The sequence below is a fragment of the Diadema setosum genome, chromosome 17 (genome assembly GCF_964275005.1).
Source record: "Diadema setosum chromosome 17, eeDiaSeto1, whole genome shotgun sequence".
In the NCBI taxonomy this organism is placed as follows: Eukaryota; Metazoa; Echinodermata; class Echinoidea; order Diadematoida; family Diadematidae; genus Diadema; species Diadema setosum.
Genome location: NC_092701.1, coordinates 2,188,392 through 2,200,834, shown reverse-complemented (window position 1 = coordinate 2,200,834; position 12,443 = coordinate 2,188,392). Strand labels below are relative to the sequence as shown.

Sequence of the window (12,443 nt, the reverse complement as noted above, 5' to 3'; positions counted from 1 at the left end):
TCCGTACTTACCGGTAGTCACGGTCTGAAGGGAAACTAGAAAAATGGCCATTCCTTCAAAGACTGGCCCACTGCTTAGTCGAAGTGAGAGTGAGTTTGACTTGCTGATGAATTCTCCGTTGTCGAGGTACTTTGCATCCACTCCCACACCAAGAAGGCTTCTGTGGCCATCATAAAGTCGAAGCGATTCGTTCTTGCGAAGATCCAGGTCAATGATGTCCACCTTGATCACGGCACCTGGTACAGCGTGGAAATGCCATGTACAGCTTCCATCAGCTTCAGCGAAGCCAATGGGGACTTTGGGGGCTTGGAGTCGATATGATGGAGTCTGTGTATGAAGAAGGAGGAACCCACCGCAGTATGGGGTGGGAATGGTATCACCGACGTCCACTGCATGACAGACTGTGTGTGGACAGAAACAGAGGAAGAGAAAACTTCAGACAATCTCAAAGTAAGACTTTTATGTGAACAAATTAGGTGCATTTTTACTTACAACGATCGTCCTTACTATCCGATCTGAAACAACATAAGAAATGATCAAGTGCGACGAGCACAAAATTGTTGGGTAACGTATTAGGCATCAAGAAAAAAAATAGAATCCCCTTTGTTTTTAGTGTTCATGTAAAATTAATTAATCAATTGATTAGTTAATGAATTAATGCACTCACTCATTAATCAATCAATTCATTCATTCATTCATTCTTTCTTTCATTCATTTTCCATGTCAAAATCATACAAAATTATCGCAAAATATACAACAATCACTGACAATGAGAATTTGTACGATATCTGCCAGAGTGTGATAATGCACTTGTATACACTTTATTTCGATATGACTATTGTGTGAGTTTTATTTTATAAAGAACCTTTATGAAGAAATTTAACCCGGTGTCAAGTGAAATATTGAGTTTTTTTAATTAGAATTTCTCTCCATAAGCCACGTAATGGATAGAATACCTGGAACGACAGGACAAAGAAAATTTAATTACAAGAGAGAGAGAGAGAGAGAGAGAGAAGGGCGAGGGAAGGAGGGAGACGGGTGAAGAACGGGGCAAAAGGTATGAATGTTCTTGCATTTACTGGAATCTATCATCTATTCTGAATGTCCGTGGATCTCATAAGGACACACTAAAAAGACAGGTTATGGTTTAGAATCATACGATGACTTTGTATGAAAATGATCATTACAATTTTTGTTCTTGTTGTTACAAGTTTCTTATCTCTCCCCCCAATTTTTACTTCCTTTACTTCATAAAATGGATGATGATGGATATTGACTAGAAATTTCGAACTAAGTGCAGCGTTAAAACAATAGTGAGCGTGATATGTGTACACAAATTGTAATCTCAAACAAACTTCATCTCGTCGGCTGCTTTGTTAGAAAATGCGGTTTTAAATGTTTGACCAGCATCAAATATTAAAAGAAAAAGATAGATTGTATGGAAAATAAGAAAAAAAAAATGGCGCTTTGCCACACGCATCGTTGCATGTTTAGGTATTCAGTTCCTGAAAACTTTATCATAATCTTGGACTTTGTTATCTTTAAATCTTTTCCAATGTTTTTATAGGGAACCTTAGTCCACGTTAAAGGGATCGCATAGTTTTGGTTGGGACCTAATTTCAGGTTTCTAGCATTTTTAGGTGAGATAATGAGAAACCTCTTATGAAACATGAAAGAGCATGTAATTCTACGAGGAATTCAACGTTTATTTGATGAAAATTGGTTTTGAAATGGCTGAGATATAAAAAAAGAGCGATTCTAATAAAGTGTGGGACCCATGTTCACACTTTATTACGATCGCTTTGTTTTACTTTGTTTTTGGATATTTCAGTCATTCCAAACCTGATATTAATCAAATAAACTTCGAATTCCTCTTAAAATGGTATATTCTGTACTATATCATAAGTGTTTTCTTGGTATCTCGCAAAAAGTTAAAAGCCCAATTCTCATCTCTACCAATACTGTACCATCCCTTTAACACCCATAAATGTGATCTGTTATTAAGAGTTAATTCTAAGTGCCTCATCATACGTATGTGCTTTTCAACCTTGGAAATTATTGTATTTCTCTTTATGGAGGTCATTTCAGCCGACTCTGATAATACTCACAAGTTCATGCGATGCGTGTATGGGTAACAAATCTAGCAGACCACATCCCTGAAGTATAAAGTCAACATCAATTATCTACGGCTTATCATATTTGTTTTGTTTCAAATCTAAATACTTGAATACTTGTAAATAACAAACACTTCAGCATAATAAAACCAAACAAAACGTGCAGGAAAAATTACAAAGTGGCAGCCATCATGACCATTATCTCTAGCTCGTGTTCATTGTCGAGATTGATCAATCTTTAATAGAGTAAACTCGCACAACTTTACCAATACATGTGGAAATCAGAAATACGTTCTTCTTTAGTTGTTTTAATTTGCCCTTGGAAATGTTTATGTTATCTCAAGACGCAGATGATTACAGACCTTTGAAGCTACACTGTGGATTTACAGTTTTACTCCATAAAATGAGAATCGTTACAGCAAAATCATTTGCCATGTTAGCGCATAACCTGATATTGCCTTCATTTTGTTACAACAAGACGATAAATTACTAAGTGATTTCATAGCGTTTCATTTGTTTCGTCTTCATTTCTTCTCTTATTCCTATCTATAGTTTTCTTTTCTTTTGATCTCACATTTTCTCTGTTATGAATTCATCAAAATATGAACTGTTTTCTATGTTCATGTTATTTGTAATTTATTGCACTTTACCCATAATGATCCTCTCTACTGAGGTCTGTGTAACGAGTATGTTACAGTAGCTTATTAGTGTTGGGATTTGGCATGATTGTGTTTGTCAATGAATAGTCGCAGCTCCCCACAGAGGCACTGCGGGGACCGGCAGAAACGGTTACCATGGTGACCTTGGTCCTTTCAGTACTCACTCAAGGTACTTCCTAGCACTACAACGTGGAGAAACGCACTATTTTAAAAGAAAAGATGAATACATGAACAGTATAATGAATTTATGAAACTTATTCGTTATCATGAATGAAGATGATGTTCACATGTCTCTTCTACAAATGACTCAAGCGGAATACTCAATTGATCCCCACAGTAATGTAACGAGAACAGTTTTTCATTGGAAAATTAATCATCTTTATCAAGATGGTGATCTTTACTTAAAATAAATACAAATGGCGTATGTCGTTTACATTAGAACTCTTCATATGTATGTAGGACCTATATACATACATACATGCATAACATATATGATTATTATTTCCTTTATCTTAAAGCTTCTCTTCTCTTCATCTTATTCTCTACACTCTTAAAAAGAATAAGAATAAAAGGTCGATTGAGAGATGTTTCGGTAATTTTCCCTTATACAGACTGTAGATAATCATGTGTAGACAAAGGGATCGCGTTTGTCCTTTTCACACATCAAACATTAGAATCAAGTGGATCAAGCACCTGATTTGCCCCCCAGTCTGCAGGTGCAGCTATCGTTAAGTAAATTAGACACGATACGGACGACAAATAATGATTTAACTTAAACAAGATAAGTACACATCCGTGATACTTAGATTGCAAGTGTGTCAGTGATCCAGTGAACTGTCCTTTTCTCTCCCTAGTTGGCATTCAGCCGAGACCACACCTCACTTTTTCTTTGTTCTGACGTTTCCTTTTATAATTTTTACATGTACATCATTGCAGTGTTTGAAAAGCCTCTTAGCAGTATTGAATCGATTGTTATGCAATGAGAGTCCAAAACACCTATTATTGTAGGACATGACCACGTTATAAAGAAATGACGCCGTTTACTATGATAACATGAAAACGAATTGGAGTATTACCAAAAAAAAAAAATAAATAAATAAACATACAAAGGGGAAAAGGGGAGAGCGTAAGATTAAAGATAAGAAATAAGACATGCATGTGGGGCCCCCATTCCACTGACTATCGGAGGCTCATCTGATTCCCAAAATGCTCAAATTTCAGTGTTCCGATGAAATCTGACTAGACAAGTTCAAGAGACTCGCACCAAGGCTCACAGAGGGTGACACCAATGGCGGAAAGAAAGCCCCAGAAATAGGATTCAAGTTAACCTCCCCGATGACTGTTTAATCGTCGGGAACTTTCATTCATCCGTCACTCTTCGAAAGCGATTTTGCTGTTGTTGTTGTTGTTGCTTCAGGTGACCGAGGGAAGTGTATCGGATTGCAATCTGATGAATCCTGTTATTAGTTGGTCGACCGTCAGGTCAGTGTCAGACACCACCATGTCGTTCGTGTTTCGATGAGGCGAAATCATCCGATGAAGGAACTAATGCCCCCATTCCACATAGACATCTCCTTTTTTTTTCTCATCGGTCACTCGGAAGCAAAGTTTGTTGCTTCCGGTCACCCATCGAAGTGTATCGGATCACAGTCTGATGAATCCGACTTGTGATGGTCAACTATCAGGTCAGTGTCAGACATGTCGGGCGTGTTCCAATGAGGCAAGATCGTCTGATAAAGGACGCTTTTCACGAATTAGTGTCGGATGGGTGTCGAGTCAGTCTGTTATGTCTCAGATTTATATTGCGCAGGTATCGGGCGTGTCTGGTCGACGTCCGGCAACAATCTGTGGAGTGTCCGATGATTAACAGTTATCGGACGCTCATCTGATTCCAATCTGCGGTCTGCCCGACGAGTTTGAGAGTAGCCCTGCACAAGTGCAACACTCATCAGAGGGTAAACGATATTCTGCACCGTCCGATTACTATCAGTTATGAGATCGAAGGGTTGATATAGCTCATCAACTCAACTGTCACCTGACACTCATCGTATACACTCTATCGTATAAACCTAGTGACATCCGATGGCAAACGGTCTATTGAAGGTGGGTGATCCCACGGTCAGCCAACACGGGCGCCTTGGCAGACTTTTACTGGACAAAAACTGTTAGCTACATCCTGATTGTGAAGATTGGGAGTCGATGAAAACCCGCTCGCAGTATAAACGGGGAATTTCCCCTTCCGTGTTCTAATGTGGAATGAATGAAATTAATGTAGCAATATTAGTTAAATACATCAGTGAAAGCTTAAGGAAAATCGGACGATCCATTCACAAGTTATTAATAAGTTAAAGTTTCGCTGCCGCTACTGTTGGATAAGGGGACTACAGCATTTTGGGACGTCACGTATAGAAAACGATATTTTTTCTTATGATTTCCTAACTTCGATTTCCATAGGCGACGTCACAAAATGACGTAGACTTCTCATCAAACCGAAACCATAGAATTCATAACTTTTCAACTGATTGACCGATTTTCCTCAAAATCATTTCACTAACGTTCTACCCTAATATTGCTGCATCTACTTAATCCACGCGTACATTTGAATTTATTCCTCTAGTGCCAGCAGATTCGCCAGCTGTGCCCTTACCTAAAATACCAGTGGACTATCATACTTATACACTTCTATACACCTACGGCTCCAGAGGATTCAACAACGGAGGATACTCTGGTCCCTGTCACCCCTAACGCTACTGTTGAGACCCAGGGCTCTCTCATAATTGGGAAGCACAGTTGAGTTTACGAAACTAAAATAAAAAGTAATAAAATAAGTATCTGTTTTTGATACAAACATTTTTGTTTTCAATTGTTCAGCTTCCTTTTTATCTAAAGACTTCAGAGATACATGAAATTGGCATTTTACTTTAACTATCGTCATGATCGTCAGGAGGTGTGCTGTTTGGGAGAGTCTGTTTGACTTGCTTCCATACACAATTCCCGATTTTGGCGCAAATCAGCCCAGTATCTGGTCTAGAGTCTGATTACCACGGTACTGACCAATTAGTCGGACTGGTGTCCTGCGATTGACGGAAGTGTTGGGTCAGTGACAGATTACCCTCCAATCAATATCTGATAAATAGATGACAGACATCTGGCGGCTACAAGCCTTCGATCCGATTACCCCCACCAATGCCAGATCTTTATTGGATTTGCTAGAAATCAGGGCCCCCAAATTCCGCTTGTTGGCTCAGATTTCATCGGAATTCATTGGAACGCCGAAATTTTGGCATTTCGGGAATCAGGTGAGCCTCCGATGGTCAGTGGTATTTGCTAAGCTCTTAGTTCGCCATTGGACGCCCTTTCCGGTAGCAGGTCGAATAAGCCAGTTCGGAGTTACTTCATGCATGGGCATATTGGTCCGAATGACCTATTTTTTTCAGTCGGTTAGGGACACTTCACTCATTTTTGAGCGACATAACGCGTAAACTTTACGTAACACATAATATTATGGAATTCATTGAACCAGTCCAACCAAAGAATAAACTTAGACCAGATGACTAGAATAATCCGTCAGATAACACCTGGGAAAGCATCCATTTCATTATTTTGCTTTGAATGTATTAACAATCTCTTTCTATTGATGTTGCCAAATGTTGCCAAATACCACTTTTGCAGTCAGGTGGATGTGCTGGCAAGCAGCATTATTCATAAGGATTACATGAATAATCATTACATCACAGATGCTTATCCCAGTGAATTAAAAAACTAGCATGCTTATTTGTAGGAATGACCTTTCTGCTGCTCTTCTGCGCAAAGTGGAACTGCGAACTGGCTTAAGTGTCGGATGAGTGTCGAGTCAGCCTGATGTGTGTCAAATTTATGTTGTGCAGCTATCGGGCATATCTGGTCGACGTCCGATGAAAATCTGTGGAATGTCCGGTGATTAACCGTAATCGGAGGCTCATCTGATTTCAATCTGCGGTCTGCTCGATGTGTTCGAGAGTCACTCATGACAAATTCAACACTCATTCAACATCCATCCAACACAATTCAACACTCAGGGAAATACCCACATTCCACAGAGATTTTTTTTTTCCCTCATAGGTCACTCGTCGTCCGTTGGAAGCAAACTTTGTTGCTTCCGAAGTGTATCTGATCACAGTTTTATGAATCTGACTTGAGTTGGTCGACTATCAGTCAGTGTCAGACATCAGGCGATCTTATCTCTTGGGATCACCACCCGACATGTCTGACAATGACCCGATAGTCGACCAACACATTCGGATTCATTAGATTGCGACCCAATATATTTCGGTGTGTGACCAGAAGCAACAAACTTTGCTTCCAACGAGTGACCGATGAGAGAGAGAGAGAGAGAGAGAGAGAGAGAGAGGGAGAGGGAGAGAGTGTATAAACTGCACCTGCATTCTGCATCGTCCACCTACTATCTGTTTTGAGAGCGAACGGTTAATAACTCATCAATTGAAGTTTCACCTGACACTCATCGTATAAACCTAACATGTGATGGCAAGTGGTCTATAAAAGATGGGTGATCCCTGTGTCAGCCAACACTGGCGACCGCTAGACTTTCATCAAACAATAAGCCCCTGTCACACTTTGCCGGATAGGTCCACCGTAAAAGAAACGGGCGAGATTTTGCTCATCCGTTGTTCAAATCGTCAATCCGGTGGGCAAAGTGTAAATTTTCCGTTTTAGAGGAGCGTACATACACGGTCTAGCGGCCGAACAAAACGCACCTAGGGCGATTGTGTACAGGACAGTGGAACGCGCGCAAATGCATGAGAAACGAATAAGAACCGCATGCACACAGGACAGGAACAAATGGGTGACGCATGAGACGTACATCTAACGTCAGAGAACCGTGCGTACGCGTTTAATGTGCTGTACATAGCCGTTCCACCCGTTCCATTTCTTGCAGCAACGGACTCTACAGGAGGCCTAGCAGATGGAAACTCGTGGAAAACGACAAAGCACAGTACAGATACAGGATAAAACGTACAACTATCGGACAAAGGTCAGATCGCGCTATCCGTTTTTGGCGAGAAAAAACTGTGTGCATGCACAAAGTTTTCTGGCCGCTCTGACGGAAATCAGCGGAAGACAAACGTCCCTCGAAAGAATAAAAAACGACATGAAACGCATTTTAACGGATATCAACGGATGCCAGAAATCGACATTCGTTTTTAATGCGTTTGCCATGGTCCGGCAAAGTGTGAAAGGGGCAGTAGCTACAAGGCTTCATCAAGATCCTAATTGTGAAAATTGGTCAAAGAAAGAATAAGATAAGTAACGGACTCAAGGCAAAGACCACCTCTGGGAGTCGACGAGCCAGTCCAATTCAGCGTTTTAAAGGGGAAAGAATCTTATTTGAGTATACATATAGATGGAGCGAATGCAGCAATATTAGCAGAACATATCAGTGAAAGTTTGATGAAAATCTGGCAATTCGTTCGCAAGTTATGAATTTTTGCTGTTATTGCTGAATAAGGAGACCACAGCATTTTGTAACGCCATGTATGAAAAACAATGTAACAAATTCTATAAAATTTAATCTTTTTTTTTTGTGAAATAATACATTCCCTCTACTTGTTACTAAGATGTGCTAAGGGAATATTTAAACCTCCCTTTTTTTTCTGATTGTGGTAAATAAATTGGTTTTTAAATGACAGAAAAGTGAAAATATGTCGATTTTTAAAACTATTTTCTTCACGTCGTTTTCCATGGGTGACGTCAGAAAATATTGTAGACTTCTCACCCAGTGATAGCAGCACCAAAACTGTAAAGATTCATAGGCTTTGCATCACTGACAACTGCAGAGCAGGAAGTTGCTCCATGGCTCGTTAGGAGGTGTACTGTTTTGGAGAGTCTGTTTGACCCGCTTCCATACACATTTTCCGATTTTGGCTCAAATCAGCCCAGTCAAAGTCAAAGGCACCCCTCCCAACTTTGTTTTTGCTATTTTTATTTTTATTTTCTTGAAGAGAAAAAAACAAGGGGGGGGGGGGGGCGCCGTTCCGCGACCATTGACTATGGGAGGATGCATATTTCTGTCTCGTTCATTCGAAAATGAAATGGAGTACCTTGATTCAAACATTTTTTGTCGCAGTTTTGGGTGTTGATTTTTCTTTATTTATAAGGTTTATAATTCCGACGTTTCGTTATTCTGAAACATAGTTGTTATTTTTATAGGGTTTGTTCTTCCAAAAATTGAATAAGGTTCGTACATCCGCATATTACACAAATTTCGTTGGTTATATCATATCCTTGGCCAAAATGAGCTGTTACGGGATAGCTATCATGATGTGATTCATTTCACTCATATTTTCTTGCATTATTGGCAAAGGTGAATAAAAGAGGTCATAATTATTATGTTGATATGCTGTTCAATATAATTATGTTGATGTTCTATTTTGTTTGTTTATGTTTTATCCTCGTTGCACAAACAATGTGGCTTTTGTGACTTTGGATGGTCTTTTCAAATTACTCTCTAAAAAATTGAGTGAAAATATTCACTCTTAAAGGAGTGAATACAAAAAAAGAGTGAAATTAGAGTGAAATTGGAGTGAATTTTGAGAGAAAATGTTCATTTTCACTCTTTTTAGAGTGACGTCAGGGATCACTCCAAAATCTTCGAGTGATCCCTGAGGTCACTCCAAAATGAGTGAAAATGAACATTTTCACTCAAAATTCACTCCAATTTCACTCTAATTTCATTTTTTTTTTGTATTCACTCCTTTAAGAGTGGATATTTTCACTTGATTTTTTTTAGAGAGTAGGTTAACGAATGACTCGCAGTTCCCGCCACTGTTTAAACTGTTCGTTTAGACGACAGTTGCTTAGATTAGAAAAGAATCAACATCCCCTCTGTATCCATCTTAGGAACTCTTGTGCGCCATATTGCTTGAGGCAATTATGCATCGCCCGAAAATACTCAACATGTACTACCGTTCTTCCTGCGACTTTACGCAAAATCATAAATGCGTCATGAATTACAACTGTACTACATATATAGGGCCTATATTCTTTTCACTTAATTATTTTCGTTTTGGAGAAACAAGTCATTTGTCATTTTTAGATAAATGAACCATATTTCAGTTTGGAAATCAAAGACAGAACCTTCAGAATATCGAACTCAAATTCATTTTTAAAGACTCGAATCTTGGAATAGGTGCCTACAGAAATAGAAGAGCATAAACAATATGCGTATACATGTGGAATGTGTGCTTTATGATTATACAGTGGAATGTCTTGCAATGCAAACAGCTTTAAACAATTTCCAGTATTGTCGTTAATCAATTTCATTGAGATTCATGCGCTGTTTGTTGTTTTATGCATATGTTTTGATCGAAAAATGTTCTCTGAGGTATCCGATCGTTATAGTTTAATTGAATAATTACTGAGTATTTAATTGAACCTATAATCAGATATTGTATCAGGAGACGCGCAACTGGTCAAGAAACATGTTAAAGATATCTTATATCTAGATGACAAAACCAATTTCGAAGGGTGGAATAAAGTGTAAAGGTATCATTTTAATCATTTGATGGAAATCACGAAATTAACACGAAAGTGCGATAAGGTTCTTTTCAGCGTAAAGCTCAACTAAGCTGCTTAGTAGCTGGGCCATGCAGTTCACTCTCATTTTTATCACATTGTTTTATACGGCTGTAAGTTTGAAGCACACGAACACAATTTACATCTGACAGACACACTTTCACTGCCCGGCAGCGGACACACACTGTATCTGAGAAACACACGTAAAACTGAAGGAACCAACAAACTTACCATGGACTGCCATGACGATGAACACCATAACACAGACGACTTTCTTCTTCATCTTGGAATGATCTGTGACAATCCAGCATCAAGTATGGTCTAATTCATTACCCGACAATAGCGCCAAACACAAACTGGGCTTCCTGAGGAATCACAACATTTGAACAGACTTCTGTGATAAGCATGCTGAATACCTTGACTTTTTTTTCGCAAATGATATTTATCTGAAGTTTAAACAAAAAACACTGATTCACAATAAGACGAGTGCAAACCACAATTAATTCGTTTACTCGACCAACATCCGCGTTTGCACTAAGATAGCACTCAGCGGGTTTCAGTGGCGATAATTTCCAGATAATAGTTTACAGTCATCAAAAGATATTTACTTTTGGCGAGAAAAGCTTGAGACTCTCGGAAACAGGGCACGTTCTAATATCTCTTCATTTAAATTATCGTTCTGTTTGTCAACATTGATGATTAGGCCTACTTTTTTATGTTTCGTAAGAAGACGAGACAATGAAGTAATTGTTGCTTTTTTTCTTCTTTTTTTTTAAGTCAAGGTTTGTCGACCTTCCTCAACTATTTTTCTTTAATTTAGTTGGCACAAGCAAACCATATTTGCACTGGTTACCTGAAACTATGACTTTTATCATGAAATGTTTACTGGTGCATTGCAGATTTGGATTAAATCAATTCCGCACTTTAGAGAAACGATGATAAGATAAGTGTTCAATTACGTCAGAAAATGACGCGATTGGTCTTCCTACGGGGCATGCGCTGACATCCTACTTTTTGATAAACATGTTATGCTTGCGATCAATGAGAATATATTTTAGAAATCCGACGAAACACCTATATAAAAGTATCAGCAAAGTATGCCTTGTCAGAGAGCTACTAACATATTTCAGAGTCGATAGGCCTATGCAGCATAACCCTGATAATGGCGCAGATGTTTGTGTTCGTTTGTGTTCTTCTTGTGTCGAGCATCAACAATCATGGCGTCAATGGTAAGTTTATGACACTCCAGAGAAAAAGGTTATCATTGCAGACTGTCCACGAAAGAGTCCGCCCACATCATGTTTTGTTCTTGTTTTTTAGCATTGAATAATTTTCTTTGGTAAATGTTTGCAATATATTCAAAATTACTTCTGTTATTCCCATTCAGTTTATCAGTCTACATCTAGTAATTTGTAATGGATTCATGGTTGTCTGTCATTATGCGCCAAGAGTGGCTCTTTCAACATAATATTATGTCCATCAGTAATAATTGCAGGGCTCTTTGGAAGAACAGTGCTAGCACTGTTCAAGAATCTATCCCGTGTACTAGTACAATGTATCACACTTTTATTCTCATTATCATTATTACTGTTATTATCATCATTATCGTTATTTTTCTTGTTGATGTTATTGTCATTTCGGTCTGGTTGCATGAAACAAGTTGCAAATAACTTCGGAATTGACCACTGCAACCATGGATGATAGAGAATTAAAGATGCAGTTTGATATGAGCTTAGGCATTTCATGTCAGATTATTTGTAGTAGTTCTTGTGTGTGTGCATGCGTGAGTGTGTGGGTGTACGTGTGTGTGTATGGGGGTGGGGTAGGGCCAATGGTTCCGTTCCCCCGGACGTTAAAGTTAAGGTTTTATCGCGATTTCTTTTTTTTTTTTTTTTTTTTATTATCAGAGATGAACATGTTCATAAAATCAAGCTTCAAGTATATAGTTGACCTGAGACTAAACATGCAGGCCAAATTTCATCGTAAAAGTCTGCAGAAATTATGAAAGTGTTGAACCACTGTATTGTCCGATTTCTCGGGATTTTCATTTCTCACGCTAAACAGTTTGAGTCTTTATATTCAAGAAGAAAATATGATT

At 38.7% G+C, this 12,443-nt stretch overlaps 1 protein-coding gene across 1 annotated transcript in view; it reads right to left on the bottom strand.

The window, feature by feature from the left end:
• The window catches only part of LOC140241093 (scavenger receptor cysteine-rich domain-containing protein DMBT1-like), a 32,688-nt gene that overhangs the window by 16,228 nt on the left and 4,017 nt on the right, over positions 1 to 12,443 (bottom strand). Inside the window, exons 2-3 of the mRNA XM_072320860.1 lie at positions 10,577 to 10,639; positions 12 to 401 (exon numbers count right to left, since the gene is read on the bottom strand). Of these exons, the coding sequence (XP_072176961.1) occupies positions 12 to 401; positions 10,577 to 10,639 (453 nt within the window). The remainder of the gene's footprint in view (positions 1 to 11; positions 402 to 10,576; positions 10,640 to 12,443) is intronic.